Source organism: Pseudopipra pipra, chromosome 4, assembly GCF_036250125.1.
Source record: "Pseudopipra pipra isolate bDixPip1 chromosome 4, bDixPip1.hap1, whole genome shotgun sequence".
NCBI lineage: Eukaryota > Metazoa > Chordata > Aves > Passeriformes > Pipridae > Pseudopipra > Pseudopipra pipra.
The window spans coordinates 15,055,676-15,074,927 of NC_087552.1; the positions used below are offsets into that span (position 1 = coordinate 15,055,676).

A 19,252-nucleotide genomic window follows, 5' to 3' on the forward strand; every position below is an offset into this window, starting at 1 on the left:
GTAGAAAAGGAAGCAAACAGGTGTAAGGAAAAGTGGGGAAGAAAGTGCAAATGGGAAAAGAACACAGCAGGCTCATAAATATCAGATTTACTGTAATTTGTATTTGGGTCTCAACCCAAAGCCTTTCTGCTGGGGAGTCAGATTCTGACTGAGTTCTGGTGTGAACATCCACCTACCTGAAAACAGATTTTTTTTTAAATGCTGCAATGCTGTATGTGGAAAATGATAAGAAAAGAGAATCAGGCTCCCAACCATGGAACTGGTCATGGCAAACCAGGCAAAATCACGGAAAGTACTTACCCCCAGATGGGTTATCACCATGCAGGGATGCAAAAGAACAGCTAAAGATGGCAGGATCGCTTTAAACTATGAAATAAACCTTTTCAGCTCATGGCACCACTACAAACACTTGTGTTTCAAAGGTGTTGAAGATGATTTACAGGTAAAAATTCAAAAGGCAGCACAGCCATCAGGAAGCAGTGGTGTCATGACACATAATTCAGGGCTGCCACATGCAGATTTTTAGTTCAGCTTGCAATACCTTGGAGACTTTGAAGCCTTTGCTTCAGGAGTCAAGAGCTGACCTGTCCTTCTGTTACAGGAAAGCTGTTGCAGGAAGGAGCTTTAGCATACACCTTGAACAGCCTTCAAAGGCTCAGAAACCAGAGGGAAAAGTAAAAGAGCTTCGTCTTGTCTTCATTGAACACAGTTCTCAGAAGGACTAAGTCTTGACCTATGCAATAGTTTGAGACAATGCACATGATGACTTTATTTAAAGCAGACTATGTACAAGCACTGGTCTCATAGGAGAGAAACCCTAAACTATTACATGAAACTTTTCATCCACTCATGTTGTGGAGGATGAATTCATGCAGCACACAGCGCAGCCTTGTAGCTGGTGTAGGCCTTCTCCTCTGTGGGGATGTGGATGTCACTCACCAGGTGTGGCCACTTCCAGGCAGCTGTGTGCTGGGACAGATGCTCTGAGATGAGACTGAACTGAGACTGAACCAAACTGACTCTGCTTTAGAGGTGCAAAGGTCTCACTTAGTGAGCCTCTGGCTTACTTATTCAATACCATGACATGAGTCTGGGTTTGGTTTCACAGAGTCTTTCAGATGTGATGAAGACTACCTATATATTTCTACACCTTTTTCCTTTGAAAAAATAGTTAACTCCAGTCTCACAGTCCTGAAGATATTTCACTCATGTCTGATATTAAGAAACGTACAACCGGGACTGCAGAAATGAATCACAGCATCTGATGGTGAGATTAAACCCAGCAGCTTTCAAGGGAAAAGTGCATTGTCTCACTGATGGAAATACTCCAGCTCCCTACAGTGGGACGTGGGATCTGGGAGAAACAGTGCAGGTGACTCAGGCAAGCATGCTTTTTGCAAATATATTAGTTTAGTTTTTTTATTCTTCTACTTTCCTCACCGTTACAGCTTGTTTTTTTATTTACTTTGTATAAACTACCAAGTTTTCTGGCACAGATGGTCTCACTAATTTTCTAGGCAGGTTCCACTGTCCTGAATTTTCTAATCAGGAACACAGAGTAAAAAAACCTAGACCATGAGTTATATGAGTGACCACAACCAGCAACACTGATTGAACATCACCTACTCTGAGGTGGTTTGGTGTGTGTGGATGTGCACAGCTTGTGCCAGCACAGCACTCCTGGTCCCTTATGACTGTGCCAAGCCTTGTACACATAAGTTATCTTAGAGACAGTTCCCATGTCTTATGGTTTAAGTGGCTTCTACTGCACTTAAAATATTCACACTGATCCTTGACGTGTGTCCTGCTCCTGACATGGTCACCTTTGCCAGCCTGCAGGTTTGTGTTTCAGGAGATTGGACTGGCTTGGTCCAGGCTGGTTTCACACATGGGTTATGAACTGTCTGGCTGATGAGAGCCTTCCCCACACACACATCAGTAAGCTTTGGTGGGGTGTTGCCCCTCAGTTATTCAGAGTATGCAGTGCCAACACTGATGGAATTGTTTTTGTAGGGCCCCGAGCTCTGCTACCGTTTAAGAAAGAAAGCATTTCACACCAAAGGGAGCTGCCGACTGTGTTAGTCACGTTTTACAAGCCCACACTGCAAGGCCAGATTCATCCCTCCGTCCCTCTCACATGAACAGGATTCAGCGTGACAGGAGGAATCCTAAGTGCCTTAAATCCTCACCCCTTTCTGCTTAACTGTCCCCACCTTGAGCAGTTGTTTGGCCATTTCTGCCAAGTGCGCTGCAGAGTGTGAATGCGTCGGTGATATTGCTCTTCCAGAACAGAGGTTTGTAGAGGTGAAGTAAAAGCAAAGGCTCTAATTCATCAAAATATTCTAATATCTCAGAGCTCCTCTGAGAGTATCAGGGCTCAGCAGACGTGAAAGCTCATTGCAATTCAGAATGTAAAAGTTAAAGGGGTTGCTGTGAGAGAGAAGCAACCAGGGGCCTGGAGACAGAAGCCAGGTAATCCCGAACTTCCCTTATCATAAATAAATTTTGTTTTAATCTGTACTGTGAGCTTGGCAAGAGCCCACTCTGCCCAGAAAGCAGTCAGCAATGCCAGGGAAACTGATTTCCTGGTACTCATGTGGAAAGGGAGAGTGTCTAATTTTCTCAGCCAACTGACGCTGAGGAGCCGGAAGGCAGATAGCTCTTATGAAAGAAAACAGGAGAAAATAACAGTGACCACCATGCTTCAGGGAGGGCTCTTTGAAAATGTTTTTAAGGGCACTGCTGTGGTTAAGTCCAGATTTAAGTTACTACAATTACAAACTGTGAACTTGTGGCCAGATGGGACAATGTTTTCTGAAACAGTCCAGGAAGACCCAGGAGCAATGTTGCCAGGGATAGAATTGCTCAGTGTAGGAGGTAAGAGCCTTTCAAAGGTGATTTACCTCTGTATATGGATAAGTATGTCCCAGATCAGGAAGTGGGACAGTTACAAGAGCTGGTGTTGGAGGAACCTGCCTCCCAGAGACAAGGCTTACCTCTCATCCATCTGTCTGGTGCAGGAGATAGCAATCCTAGATTTGGATTTGGAGCTGAGTGGGAGCCAGCAGCTATTGCCACTCCCAGACACTCCTAGGATGCTCGAACTCCCAGTCTCCCAGTTGTCCATGTGCTACTGAAAATCTGTTGTCTACTGGTTTTCTGTCCCATGTCATCCCTGCTGCAGGTGACCAAGCTGCAGAACTGAGCTGGAGAATGTGTAGCTGCTGGGACAACTTGAGACTTCGCCCCCACCCACTCTGGGATCCTACATAGAGCCTGAGTAATTCTTCAGGGGCTGCAGACCCTGAGTTCCCAGAGAGGCAGAGTCATAGCCAGCACTTCCCATCTCACACAGGTCAGCTGTGCTGGAAAGTTGTCTGTCTGCCTTTCATGTGGTAACAAAACACACATTGTTAACCTTGGTGAGACAAACCTACTCATTTGGCAGGGATGGGGTTGGGATTGTAGTTACTCAACTGCCTTCTCACCTACCGAGATTAATCCCTCCAAGCCAGCGTTGCAGCAAGTGGCTATGAATCTGGGGCTCACTTTGTCCATCCCACAGATGAGTTAAGTTTAAACAGCAGGCTTTCAACTGAAGGAATCTCTTTCTCCTCCTCTGCTTGAGAGCTTGCTTCACCAACAGCCATTCTGAGCTTTTATTCTGTACTTTTAAAAACTAAACCTTCAATGTTTAGAAAGAGAAGTCTATCTCCATCACAGCTCCTGGGCTCCTCTGTGCTCAGTGTCACTCTTCAGTGATATGCCTGCGTCAAAAGAAGACTCACACATGGAAATATTCATTAACATGTTTATCTTCAAAGACAGCACATGCATTCTATCTACCTGTAAGCATTTGTGTGGCAAATATAGAGATGCTATGAAGTTATGCTGTCAAACAAGACACATAGTTGTTTAAAAAACCCCAAGAAGTCCTCATTCTCTTCTTTGTAGGAGCTGTCTTCAGAAATACCTGACCAAATCTCAGGACAAAGTCCTTCATGTGCACCATTTCTGAAGGCTGATGAGTTCTCACCTCATATATAATAGCTGAACCTCACATAACTGCTCAAGACTTTTACCTATTTCTTGCATTTTTACATGTATATTATTGTTTCTTGCAGTTACGATCTACTTTTTCCTAGTAGGAAACTAAAGTGTGGCTTTAGTAATACCTATCATCAATCTTATTTATTCCATCTATTTCTAGGTAATTATATATAGTGTATTTCTTAGTCTATATTTGGATGGCCTATTTAGAGATGAATGGATTCCTTCCAGAAGGGCAATAACCTTTCTGTGACTCAAACATTAATTTTCTAAATGGCATCATAGGTGAAACACCTTATATATCATCATAATTAACAAGATATACCCTATTAATGGTCAGAAAACATGCTTTTCATAATTATAAACAGAATCCTTCCTCTCTGTTATGAACTGGTAGCCAATACTACCTGATATATCCACAGTGAAACCTACTAAAACCCTATTCAAAAAGCAATCTTAATTGCCAGCCTTGCATACCTTAGGCACCCACAAAATGTAGATTTTAGAGACATCAGTATTACAGTTCAGGACTATTCACAGATTTGCCTGCTATAATATGTTTGACAAGTTCTTTTGTTTGAATCAGACAATTGGTGTTATAGGCTAAATTGATTTGCCTGCTTTCCTAACTTCATTAAAGTCAACCATGCCTGTAATTTCTCAGAGCACAGAAAAACTTGTAACTGCAATTCTTATGCTTGAGTCCTCCTTTCTGATTGCAAAGTCTTAAGGGTCAGGGGATTAGATGCTTTCTAGGAAAACTTGGAGGAAGGATTGCAATGATAAAGAACGAGGCAGAGTGGAGAATAACACTGTTCCCTATGAGGAGCCCCTTAAAAGAATTAGAGCACCTCTCATGTAAAGAGACAAAAGACAAAAGTTCTATTATACTAATTCGAGTTCTGATCTCAGCAGATCTTATAAGCAGGACTATGTCTGACATGAGATCACCAAAGGAAAAATGTTGGGAGAGCACTGGTAATTCAGAAAGTGGTGATTTTTCTTCTGAAGTAGCAGTGGGTCGATACCACAGCCGAGTACCAGTGAGCACTGAGCTTTCAGCTGGAGCATGTGAGGTGTTACACCGAGGCCTGCCATGACCCACGGAGCTCTGACAGTTTCTAACAGCTGAGAGGTTTATTCCAGGATCCTGTCCTAAGTATAATGTATGGATCAACATCCTGCCTAACCTCCTTGCCCCCTTAATTTGAAGGGGGAAGCAGAGCCATAATTTTCCCACTGGAAAAAGTCTGTAAGGAGCAGAGCAATGCCTGCACTCTGCTAGACTGAGGGTTACTCGTCAGACAAATAGTTACTGGGATGGGAGGCAGGTACATTTAGCTCAATAAGCATAATTTGCTCCTAAAGCTTCTTGCCTCTGAAGAACAGAACTCACATTTACATTATTATAAGATGATGCATTTCCCCTTATTTTTATTAAAAGCTTTATGACAAAAAAGTGTTGTTAAAAAGTATGGGAGAGTTAATGCTCTAGAGGATTGATGCATGACCATTTTTTTCACAAGCATACAAGAGTTATCACGTAGTAACAAGTTAAGATTGGCAAAAAATAGTGATGATCATGGGTGCTATTTAATATGACTACACAATAACTTTGGGGACACATACACAGAATGTTCAGTTGCTGCAGAAATCTATGTGAGGTTAAAAGCCCTTAAGAGTTTAGAAACTTGTCCTTGACAAATGCTAATTGTCTTTTCTAGAATGTCTGCATGGTTCATGTTATAATTTTTTTTTTATTATGAAGGCCAGATTCAAATATGTCATTTCTTTCAACAATATTCTGCTAAAAGAAATTCCAAATATCTAAAAATAGTAATCTCTTACAAGCAGTCATGCTGTACTTCTCAAGATTAGAAGAGCTTGTAGATTAATGTGATTTTTAAGATATTATTTACAAAATTGTGTTGGTTTTATCATGTTTTTCTTATTTCATATCAATAGCATTAAAATAAAAGGGATAAACTTAAGGGGTAAACAACATAGATGGCTTTTATATTTAATTCATAGTCCTGTTTCTCTTCCTGGTTTTCATAAAATGTTTAGCTCTTTTTAACACTTTAGTAAAGAGATTTGTATGCCTATGTGTGTGCATAATTGCATGTAGGAACATTTCTATACAACTTTTCAGCCTTGCAAAAGCACTCTGAATTGCCACTGCTATAATAAGCTTGGTGTTCAGACAATAAAGATCTCTAAATAAAATAATAAAATTATTGAGGTATTTGTAACCACTTTGCATGCATACAGCATTTTGATCAAAAATAGTCTAGTAAGAGCTGGTTAATGATACATTTTTACCATTCCTTAACAGGGAGAAATCCTACTGTCACATGTCAACCAGTTACTCAGCTTGCAATCGTGAAGAAAAGTGTGAATTGAGTTATTGCTATGGCAAAAGCTATTGCTTGCTCAAAGACTGTCATAAAAACTGATTACAGGTCTAATGGACCTTGCTTCAAACTCTGAATCTGGACAGCTCCGTTTAAAGGAAGGAATGGTTGGCTACTGGGAGTCAGAAAGCTCTGCTTATATAATTAAAAGAAGGGGTTTTCTAATACATGAAATTATGAAAGCTTGCATCAATTTTCCTAAATAAAATTCAAAGGTTTCAATCCTGTTTTTATGTATATTTTGCAATGTGATACCTGCCATCTTCTGTCCTCTAATTCTTTTTCAGGCCAGCAGTGATGGCAGCAGGCAAATGTCCTCTGAGGACTGTGAAGACCACAGGAGTCAGATGCTGCAGGTCATGTGGGGAACCCACTGTCAGAATGTCGTCAGCTCAAAATGGGAAATTCTCCACACTGAGTCCAACCTCAGTGCTTCAGATTATTTATCAGAAAGAATCAAGCAGAATTTTAGTTTACCTTGATGGTGTGAAACACAGGATCACAGGATGGGTCAGGCTGAAAGGGACCACAGTGGGTCATCTAATCCAACCTCCCTGCTCAAGCAGGTCATCCCAGAGCACATGGCAGAGGATTGTGTCCAGATGATTCTTGAGTATCTCCAGTGAGGGAGACTCCACAGCCTTTCTGGGCAATCTGTTCCAGTGCATGGTCACCCACACAGTAAAGAAGTTCTTCTTCAGGTTCAGGTGGAACTTCCTGGGCATCAGTTTCTGCCTCTTGTCCTACTGCTTGGCACCACTGAGAAGAGCCTGGATCCATCCTCTTGGCACCCTCCCTTCAGATACTTACCAGCATTGATGAGGGCCTCTCTCAGTTGTCTCTTTTCAAAGTTGAACAGGCCCAACTCCTTCAGTCTTCCCTCATATGAGAGATGCTCCAGTCCCTCAACCGTCTTTCACAGCCCTCCACACCGACTCCAGGAGCTCCATGTGTCTCTTGTACTGAGGTGCCCAGAACTGGACACAGAACTCCAGATGTGGCCTCACCAGGGCTGAGCAGAGGGGCAGGATCACCTCCCTTGGCCTGCTGGCAATGCTCTTCCTAATGCCCCACAGGATACCATGGGCCTTCTTGGCCCCCAGGGCACACAGCTGGCTCATGGACAGCCTGTTGTCCATTAGGACCCCCAGGTCCTTCTCCACAGAGCTGCTTTCCAGCAGGTTGGCCCCAGCCTGAACTGGTGTCTGGGTTTATTCCTCCCCAGATGCAGGCCCCTGCATTTGCCTTTGTTCAATCTCAGACAATTCTTCTCTGCCCACAGGCCTTGCTAAAAGGGGAGTTTTGGCTTCAGTTCTGAAAATGTGATGTACAGGTATTTCACCGGATGCACTTTCATTGCTAAATACAGTTGTTTCAGCTGTGAATATAGACTGATGTTGCACTTGAGACAGTTAATAGCATTCCAAATGCTTTGATTGTACTGGCTTCCAACAGTTTCATGAGTATACCCAATCATACTTTAAGCAAACTTAGTTGTGTTTTGGGTCCAACCTATGTTGTAGATTAGATCAAAGTTGCACCACAGTGTGCCACCCAGGCTGGATCTATTCTAAGCTACAGTTGAACCCCAGCCATTGAGCACACATGATAAAATCACTGGTAGTCCTATGAATAAGTTTTTCTGAAAGGGATAATTATATGGGCTTTAAAGAAAATTCTCTGGACACATTTGGAAACTGACCTTACAAGTTATTGAGTGGCTTGGATTCCCATTCTGTAGGCATAAATGATGTTTAATATCTTAACGGGAGCATATTGACACTTTGGAAGACATTAAGCATTAGGGGCACAAAGTATAAACTTTCTGTTCTACTACTCTTTTTCTTTGTTTTTATTTATTTCAACAACACCAGCTATTTTTGATAAAAACATGTAATACACATTGAAGCCACATTTCAGTCATAATATATCTTAGAGCTCTCAGATATTTGTACTGCAACACTGTGCTCCCATTTTAATGACAAAATCCCTGCTGAAATTCCTGCTTTGTTGCATGTCTCCTCAAGGATCTTCCTGTACTCATTATACATCTATCAGCTCCTCTGTCAGTAAGGAGGCATCCTCTAGAATGAAAAACAGCAAATAGAAAAATAGTAAAATGTCATAAGTTTATGTATATATATATCAATATCTACATATTTTATACTTGGGTTCAGCATCTGATTAATAGATTTTTTCTGTCTCAAAGGCTTATGTCTGTAAATTAAAAGCAATTACATGATCAAAGGCAGTTAAATTCTAAAACACATCTAAAAAATCTGAGGGAAGTGTGAATTCATTCATTTATGAGCAGTAAAAATACTGTTATTTGGACAAAGTAAAATAGAGATGATGTGTGATTTCCTGTCAAAATCAGGTTAAGTGTTGATAGCAATGACAACTTGCAAAAATCAGTATATTGGTATAAAGACTACGAATTAAGAACAAATACTATACCAGGAAGGAACTAGAACTGGTGTCTTGGACAGAGGCTCACAGAGGCTTTGAGGCACTTGTTTCTTTATCAAGTTCTGTTATTTAAAAAAAAAAAAAGTGCATTAGTGTTTTAGACTCACAAGACTCTTAATGGAAAAAAGCCATAGAAGGTTTATTAGAAAAACATGTAACACAGTAAAAAGTCACAAGAGAAAGAAATCTAAGACAACACAAAGGTGAGACACATAAGATATAATCCCAGAAATACAAAACTGACAGGGATTTCTGCTTTTATTTCTTGCACTCCTGTGCAGTGGTTCTCCAACGGGCTGATTTTACAGGACAGGTCCAGGTGGGACCAGCTGGGGAGCCAACAAGGGAGACGCATTTGGGAGAAGACGATGGCAAAGAGAGCACTGAAAGATGGCAGGCAGTAAGAAGACCATGCAGGGGAAGAAGTGAGCAGTGCAGGAAGCAAGAGTAGGGTGAGGAGGTTGAATAAGAAAGGCTGTCACCTCTCAGGGGATGTGATCTAATGAATAGGTGGCTGGGAGGCCATGGCATAACTCTGCAGTTCTTGACAGCCATAAGCTTCTTTTGCTCCCATGATCAGTGATGCTCACCCTTGTTCCTTCCTCACTCCATTTTCATACCAAATTCCCACCTCCTTGCTGCGCTTTCTATTCCATTCCCAGTGACTCTTCGGCAGTACACCTCCCTCTGCCTCATTACAGCCACACCATCCCTGGGGGATTGTTTCTTATTTTGGGAACCACTGATCTGGTTCACCTCCTCAAATGGAGAAAGTGCACATATATCTAGTCCATCCTGACATCTATTCTCAAAGGTTTCTGATGAAGGCTGTTTCACAACATCCCTAATCTCTCTGTTCCAGTGCTTCACAATCTTATCGCTCAGTTTCTTCCCTAATACTTAAGATAAATATTTATTGCAAATTAAACTGATTTCTTTTTCTTGTTTTATCTTTGGTAGACATGAAAAGCAATGGAACATTGTTCTCTGTTATAATAACTCCTTATAACTTGAGAGACTATTTTCCTTTCTCTAATCTTCTCTTTCTGAGGCTGTGCAAATGCAGTCTCTTCAATATTTGAAAGGAACTCATGTTTTCTGACCTCTGTATAATCCTTAACTGGATCCTCCTCAGTTTGTCACTACCTCTGTGTACTGTGATGCCTAAACTGGACTTGGTCTTTTAGTCTCAGCAATACCAGTGGTGTTTATACGGCATCCATTCATGTCCAAAGTAAATATATTAACACAGTTCTGGTGGGGATGAAAAATAATGTTCAAAGCAGTGTCTCCGCTAGTGCAATATTTGGAACAGATTAAAGCTACTGGACCACTCAAGACTCAATAAGATTTCTGTTTCATCATATCATAGGCTTTTATTAAGTATAATTGCTGACTATCACTTCATCCACTGTATACAAGTAAGAGTAGGATAAGCAAATCTATGAAGAATATCTCAGAATTAGTGTTAAGTTGTCTATGAAGTCTCATTTTGTATGAGGGCACTGTGTACGTTAGTGGTTTACTCTGTATTTAACAGTGTAATTATTCCAGGTAACATGTTCTGAAACCAGGCCTAAACTATATCAATGGAAACTCCTTTTCCTAGCAGACCTTGTCTAAATGAAAAAAAATCTAATAAAACCCAATTGAATACAAGGGGCTGTGCTCGGTTTGGTTTAGGCACTCAAACAGTGTGAAGCAGCCGAGACCCCCAGGCAGTTCAGAGGTGCCAACAGGGGTCAGAACTACATTGTCCCACCCCAGCTTTACACCAGCACAGCTGGTTATTGCTCTTTCTAGAGGAGTCTCTTTGTTTAAAAAGTGGTGCCGGACAAGTGGGTGATTCAAGCCCAAAATGTGACCAGGTACAGTAACACGTATTTCCAAGCAAATTCACATAAAAGCGTCTCTGACTGTGACGTATCTTGCACATGCAAAAGACTGTGGGGATGTGTATGTGACAGATGGGGAGTTAGAGCATAAATTGCTTTTCTCATGCACCTTTTGGCCTTTTGCCTTCACACTTGGACACCAAGCTATTATTGCCTGATTAACAGTTCTGCCCTCTCAGCATATAATAAGCGTATCAAGGATAACTGATGGAATACTGAGCCATAAATGTTTTCTTGGCATTTGTTTGGCCTATGCTATTTGGGAACAATAAAAGCATCTCATATTCATAATGATAATACATATATACCATCACAGATCACACCATCAAGCATTCTCCTCCCATCTTATTGTGCTGTGCAAAATGTGGAGATAAACATTAATATGTATTAATAGCATGTAAATACAATTAATCATAATAGAATGTTCCTGACATGTTACCACTGCTGTTGATAAAATATAATTAAAATTGTCTGACCGAATTTTCAGTGTGGCTAGAATTGGCATCTCTATTCTTGCTGTTTACGTGTGCCTATCTAAAGAATGTTACACTTCTAAAAATCATGTTATTTCATTATGTTCCTGGGAAAAAGCAATGCAGGGCTGCGAGACCTTTACATGATATAATTAATGAAAAGTCATATAAAAGAATGAAAGCCTGCAAAACGTACACCTACAAAGACTGAAGCTACAACTAACTCCTGAGAGGACAGGAATTTTAGGCACCATTCTCTCAAAAGATTATAAAGAAAATGAAAGAGGCAACACCTGTGTTCCTGAACTTGCATGCCCATTCAATGGGAGAGCATTCAAATCCAAGTTTTGCATTGTTCAGAGACTGTTGGAATCTATTAAACAAGAATTTCACTGAAAGCTCCACGAAGTGATGAAGTCATACGAGCACTATTGTTTTGGGCAGCAGAAACTGCTTTGGAAAAAAAATAGGCAATATTCCGAGGAGATGACAAAAGTAAGAATGAGGGTAGCATGCAGAAGGTGACCTAGAAACCATTTTTCACTGTCTCTTCCAATGAAAGAATGAGGTGGGATATACTGAAAGCAGCAGGTGGTGGCCTTGGATACAAAGGAAGGGCTTCTTTGTGTGTTGTCAACTCATCCTTGGAACTCCCTGCTGCAGGATGCTGAGGATGCACAAGTTTTGTGCTGGCTCAAGAAGTGACATGGCAAATAGGAGAAAAGCCTGTAGCCTCTCCTACTCTTGCATGATAGCCAACTTATTCAAGTGGCATGTAATCCCATAACACATAACACAACACCTCAAACAAAATATGATAACAGTGCCGTTATGTTTTTACATGTTTTCAGGTGCACACATGAAAACAAGGCCACATCTGCAACTCCTGTTAATGGGAGCAAACTCTTGCTATATTGTACATACAAAAGTAGTAATACAAGGCAACACAGTGTTTTCATTACATATATTTTCCTCTAACAGAATTAATTCCACATATTCAGATTACATATTAGCCAATACTGCATCTTTGTCACAAAAGGGAGAGAAAACAAGACTATCTCAACATATTATCACGTTGATGTAATGAGCTGATGAGATATAAGCCATTACTGTAATTTAAAAATTACTTGCATTTTTAAAGGTCATGCAGCTGTTTTCAGTTATGTAATCCGTAGAATGATGGAGGAGGAACAAAGATAGAGCATAAAATAATATTACTGCCAACAATATGCACATCACACACTTGTAGACAATCTTCCTACTTTTTTTTCTGTCTTGATAAATGAAAATTGATGCATTGCATTTTTAAAAGTAGGTTGGGCCAACCTGTTTAACCATGTATCCTGACTAGGTTCACTTGGAATGGAGGCAGTTGTACTTGGAGGTTGTATGAATATAAAGATTAATGAATTTGTACAATTTGGGCATGCAAACCATTTTTATCAGGCATATTCCATTTAGAATAAGCAGTAAACCATATATAAGGGTTGTGTCAAAGTTTACTGAATAGGGCCCTTGGTAGCTAATGTAACATTTCTCCAACAAATCAAAGGTATTGTTCTATGCTCACATGAATATACAGTAGCCATTACCTTAAATTTAAAACTCACTGTGAGCAGCAAACACACTGTGGGGATATGAAGGCCATATTGTATCAGTGGAGTCTGCAGAGATTTTCTTCATACGGCTTTGCCCGGTTGAAATATATGTTGCAGTTGAAAGCTAAAGGGATTACTTTTGAATAGTCATCACAAAGGTTGATTATATTCGTATATCATTTAGCTGGACCCTGCAGGCTATTATTCCATTAGCTGTGCTGGCCCTGCACTGTCAAAAAGTTGATCATATAATGTAAAAAGGTTACATGCTCTGTTAAGGTATGTGAAGTAACTTGAAACAGTAATCTTTTAAGAGCAGTACAGCTGTGTACTTGAAGGTAGATTGCATTTAAAATAAATACCCGCAAAATGGAATAAATACAATAAACCTACTACCTCTGTTCCCTATTTTTCCTTCTTTGAATAGGCCGTATACAATTTGAGTCAGTTAATTGTACCAGGTGAGATATTGGCTAGAGAGTATTTTTTCATCCCCACGTCCCAAGAACTATACCTCAAAATAGCTGCGTCTTTACACGACACCCTCATGGAAATTATGTTTCTGGTGAAACAGATTTGCTGATTATATTCCCCTTGCACATGCAAACACACACACACACACACACACATTTTCTTCCAGTGCTTAATAAAATGGATCTTCAGACGGTTCCATTATGTGGATGCCTTAATATTATTTTATGCTAAAACATGGACAGCGCATTAGATTGAAAGCATCTCACTGTTCCATAAGGCAGAGTAATCATGGGCTATCCCTAGATAGCAAATGCTCCCATTGGGGAAACAATACCAACAACACAGGCTAATGAATCACAGCAGTTATTAATCATGGGCATTTGTAAGAGCCACATATAATGGAGATGAACTCTCAAGATTAGAAAGGTTAGAAGGTGGGACCGAGAAAAAGACAGGAGATCATCCAACTGCATTTCAGAGTAAGTTTATGGACGAGTATTTGCTTCAGTACAGTCATGCCCATGCTAGCCTCAGTCTTTCTGAGAGGGCAGAGAAAGAGAAACAATTCAGTCGCCTCGGTTCACTCGGCTTTCAGATCCTTGTAGGACAATTTGGCAAAAATAAATAAATAAATAATCACACACATACAAGGCCCTTAGGGCTTATGGCCTAGTTAGAAGTGAGACAGTGCTTCTTTTATTAAACAAAGTTGTTTAATTTAGATTGTAACAGCAAGAGTTGGTTCTCTTTCAGTACATTGTATGTATTATTCAGAGCAATGAATGAGTCTTTATGAGTACAAATGGGAGACTTTAATGAACTACAGCAAGCACTTGAGCAGGTAGGTTTCTCTGAATAAAGGCTTCACAGATGGGTAAGTTTATGAATGAGAAGAAGAATTTATTTCATATGCTTTGAAGAGCCTACTTGGATTATGGCGCTATAAAGAAAGTGCCAGGTTTTTCTGGTTTGGGTGAGAAAACCTAATGGGAATATGAATTTTTCCCTGACTAATAACTTCCATTGTTTACTTATTCATATTCAACAGTCCTCAGACAAATTAATCTTCCTCTCTTACATAGTTTGGGCATGTTCCAGACATTTGTACAACAGTGGAAATCTCTCTTGATCTTACATTTTTCAGTTCTGTTTGTTGTTACTCGTGTATGGGACAGTATAGTATAGCAACAGTTTTACACAAACTATTTGTTGAATATTAATTTTAAATAAGAGATCATATTTTTGACCGTAGGTAGGAAACCAAGGATTTTTCTCAAGGCCAAAATATGACACTGTGTCTTTTGTACACCTGGAAGTTAGAGATCAGAAAAATTCTACACAAATATTGGTGACACAGAGTATTCAGCTTTGAAAAACAATCACCAAGAAGATCACTTCAAACATGAAGAAACACAAACAAAATAGCTGCCAGTTTTTAGTTTATAGTTTTACCTTTACTATCAACAAATTCTACATAAAATCCAAACTACTAGCTTAAAATTTCAATACAGCATCTCATCTCTGGGTATACTCCAACCAAGGTAGGGAGAAATTAGGCAAACAACATTTCCAATTCAGTGTCTTTAAACTTTCTCAGTCAAAGGCACTTTTCCAGCAACACGGAGCAGGTGAGCATCTGCCCAGCTGGTTATTTAAAGTTTCCACAGAGCACAGGAGAATTCCCAGATGGCCCAGAGAAGGGTTTCTTTTCTTTCACTACCACCCCTCCCCAGTCCAGATTTGGAATGAAGATCACAACTGGAACCTGCTTGCTCTCTCCTAAAGACAGGACAAATCCCAGAGGGACCTTCCGAGCAAAGGCTCTTGGAGAAGCTAGACTTGCCTTTGGCTACCCTGAGGAGCTGGTGAGGAGAGAACATACAAGCAGTACAAAACCACTTCTACTACCTCTGTCTCTGCTGAGAGCATGAGCTATCACTAAAGACCGAGCCCAAAAGCTACTCAGAAATCCTTATGAAAGGAAACCCTTATCTCGCTCACAGAAGCGCTATTTTATAGTCTCAGAGAACTTTTGCCAGTATTTTCAGAGGTATTCCTACAGACTTTCACAGAAATGTGTCTACCTCAGTGATATATGCACAGAAGTTTTAACATATATCTTTGGAGTTATGAACGAAATTTATTCTCATTGCAAAGGACAAAGAAACACTAAGTGGACTGATGTTTCTGACAAGATACTGATCATAACAGAAGCAGCATATTTGTTGCCAATTCATGAGCAGAATTATCATTTTATCATTTATTCACTTTAAAATAAAGCAAAGCTGGGTATTTCAGGTGCTCTGGAAATAATTACGATACAGTAGATGTGAAAACACAGATTTCAGACATAGTGATGATTCTGATACCAATTCACACCAAAGCCACTACACTGAAAAATTCTTGCTGGTTTCCCCCAAATCACTACAATCTTTGTCCTGTAAAACGTTTCAGTACTCTGCTTGAGAATGTACTTTTTGCACTTACTATGCAACTTTCTTGCATGACTACACACAAAACTTTATCCTTTACTCGTATAGACATAGTGCATTTTGTCTGTTAAGTACTTGGTGTAAAGGCACAATTAGAACCTGCAAGACAGGATAGCAGGACACACATTCATACCTGTATTTTGTAAACACCATCTCCTACCCATGGAGGAAAACATGCCACTGAACAGAGGAGCTCAGTACTACACACTGGCAGTGTGTAATATTTATTTCTGAATATGCAGCTTGGTGTGTCTTCAAAGGACATGGCTGTCAGAGTGCTTAGCACCCCTTTCTCTGAAATTCAGGTTCCTCACAGGTGTCCCAAGGGAGGGAAAGCTGAGAACACAGATTACTTAAACATGTCCTCTTGCTTAACTTCATGCCATTAGGATACTGAGGTTCAAATACAGTATCAGGCTGCTCTGACTACAAGTATCTCTGATTTTAGTTCTTTTTACTTTATCTCTCTATTTTGACATGAGCATTCTATGCAGTTTTGTTAAGAGTTTCTTGTTCTGCAGATCTCATTCTTTATGTTCTGGTTTGGCTCTGTGTTTTCTGGCCTCTAAAGGTATACCTACTCTTCTGTAATTAGATGTAAGAGGACCTCCTCACAGTTGAGACTTTCAGCATGTCCACTGACTACTCTGCCTGGTGGCTCACAAATCTGAGGTCTCTATAACGTGGGGGTTTTTGCCTGGAAAACCGTCTTCCAAGAGCTTAGCCAAAGGTATCATCTAGGTACAGAAATGGAAGCCAGTGAGGCAGAGAAAATCCAGCAATGCATCTGCTAAAGACAAAAAAAAAAAAAAGAATACCAGGGAGATTTTTTTTCTCCTTACTTGAGTTTAGCTTTACATCTTCTAGTGCACCTTAGGCATGAGTGCATTTTCTCTGGCTAAGGAGATGTAGGGAACTGTCTGGAAGATTATGTTCTTTAAAAAGAAGATACGGACTCCATTATGGAAGTATCAGTTTTCTTGTGACTGAAGTTGTCTGGGGAGAATATTGTTCCCTGTAGCAGCTGAAGTCCCCTTCTAAGACTGATACAAAGTGCTCCTACTTATCTCTTAAAAATAACCAGCAAAAAACCAGTTGCTGGAAATAAAGGTCCTGATTTATGCAGGGTCCTTGCAGTCACATGTGGTGTCATGGATATAATGCTATGGGAGATACCTCTCCCACAGACACTTTGGAGAAGGTCCTTTGCCTCAGCCTTCCTCACTGAGATCATACAATCATAGATCAGACCTACTTCTCTTCACTAGGGATTGGGAACAATACTTTCACTGGTCAGAGAAATGTAGAGTGTTTGGTTTCTCCCTCTTAGTTTTTGAATTTATGGCCACGTTCTTCCAGACAACATGGGACAACTTGAAAGGCCACTACTTGTCTTCTGTCTTCACAGATAAGTAGAGAACTCCAGCTTTCACGCCAGTCAACCACTTCTTTTGATGAGAAATAGATTCGCATGAAAAAAAGATTACACTGAAAAATGGAAATGGATTTTCTGTTTTATTAGCAGTCAGCATAAGACTTGTGAGCTGCTTTAGAAAGTTATAGAACTACAGAGACTTTCAAGAACATGCCAGTAGAAGCTAGAATTTAAAAATAAATGCTCTGGCTACTCTGGGCCCAATTCTCAAGTGATGCAACCAGTGCAGTTCACTGAAGTTAGCATGGCTATGTCAGCTTTGCCAAATTGCTTCAAAACAGATCTTTTTAGAAAACATTTGACTTCAGGAATTTTAAATTCACTTTGAATTATGCCATACCAATCACACTGTTTTGCTCTAGGTACAGTAGAGTTTAGAAGAATCCACCAGGCAAAAAAATGTCTTCCTAAAGTAAAAGATGTTGCCCTTGCCACTCCACTCCTCGACCACATTGACAAGGCTGTGATGAGAGTCACCACCAGGTACTCTCAGTGTGGCAGACACTTAATGAGGCTGAGGGGAGGCACATACTTTTAAGCACAAGGGACTGAGAGTAGCAGTGGGTGATCTGGTTTCTTTTGGATCTTTTCCACAACCACAATGTAAGGGGAGAAAAGGAAACAGGGTTATTTACGTGTTGCTGCTCAGTTCTGTCTCTCACAAAGGCATCAGCAGACACCATTTTGGTTATAGCTGCTGCTGGTTTGAAGTCCCTTCCTAAAATGAGGTAAATCATGTGAAGTCACCAGCTAAGAAATAAAGATTTTTTTTCCCCAGGGCACAAGTCTGATAGGCATTCCGGCAGAATTTTTTAAAAAAGTAAACAAACCCTGTTCCCAGAATCCAGGAAATCCATTTTGAAATTATCTTAGGTTTGAAAATATCCTAATTTCCCCAAATTTATAAAGCAAATGTAGAACTTAAGATGAATTAGCTATTTGAACATATTGGGGACCCCTTGACTGTGCCATGATCCCTTTCATGGGAGGATATGAGTATCTCTTTGGAAGCTGGATAAGTTCCAAGAATTAGAAAGAAGATTCTTGGTAACAGTAATTTGATAATTTAACACCAGTCTGTACTCAGATGAATGTTTGGTGCTTTGATAGGAAAGCAGGTCTTCGCGGTAAAACCAATATTGTAGCTTTCTCCTTAAAATCCATGTTGGAATTTGTGTGTTCTGATCAAATCACAGTCCTACCTCATAGCAAACCTCATGCGGTATAATAGACAAAATTTATGGCTATAAATTAGAATAAGACATCTCTACTTGGAGGTTTCAGAATCTCCAAGTAAAGCCTTGTTCCAACAGAAGGAATATTTCACAGGCACAGATCTTGATCGCCCTTCTCTACAGCAGAGCCCTGGTTTGATCCTGCTGTGCAAGTTCATTTACTAGGCACAAAACTAGAAACTGTACTTTGGCTTCTTCTGGGTTCTGCTAGGATTGTACCTATTATATGATGAGCCAGCTGAGAAGGATTTTTGTAATGGGAAGGAATAAAAACGCCAACCTCTCTCAGAAGCTTCGTTTGAGCTGCGCCTGGATTCGTGGTGAACTCTCCAGGCTGTGCCGGTAACACGAGCCACGCATCCTCGGCGCCCGCGGGAACCTGGAGTGCACACAGGGAGCACGGCGGGTCACAGGCGAGCCTGCCAGGCTGCTGGCAGCGGGATAACAGCCTTGGGAAGGTTTGCTTGCCCGCCTGCAAATCTCTCCAGTGAACTGCTCGCTGTGGCTCTATTTATTTCTTAATCTCTGCACCTCTGTTTAATTCCTCGCTGCTTTAGGGACCTGTTGTAACACAGCAGTTAAAAAAAATATTCACATGTACTGTCAGGCCTCCCCGAAGAGCACTAACTTGACACGCAGGCCGTGACAGCTGGGCTTGGACTACTAAGAAATCTAATCCAGGGTTTCCATCATCTCAGTTGTTGCCTTTCTTTCATT

The 19,252-nt window shown here is 40.5% G+C and overlaps 1 protein-coding gene across 6 annotated transcripts in view; it reads right to left on the reverse strand.

Moving 5' to 3' along the window:
- Nucleotides 1-8,286: 8,286 nt before the first annotated feature.
- TTC29 (tetratricopeptide repeat domain 29) overlaps nucleotides 8,287-19,252 on the reverse strand; it is a 193,925-nt gene continuing 182,959 nt past the window's right edge. For all 6 annotated transcript variants that reach the window (XM_064651728.1, XM_064651725.1, XM_064651724.1 and 3 more), the window contains exons 11-12: nucleotides 8,922-8,995; nucleotides 8,287-8,548 (exon numbers count right to left, since the gene is read on the reverse strand). In XM_064651728.1, the coding sequence (XP_064507798.1) occupies nucleotides 8,958-8,995 (38 nt within the window). In that variant the 3' untranslated portion in view covers nucleotides 8,287-8,548; nucleotides 8,922-8,957. The remainder of the gene's footprint in view (nucleotides 8,549-8,921; nucleotides 8,996-19,252) is intronic.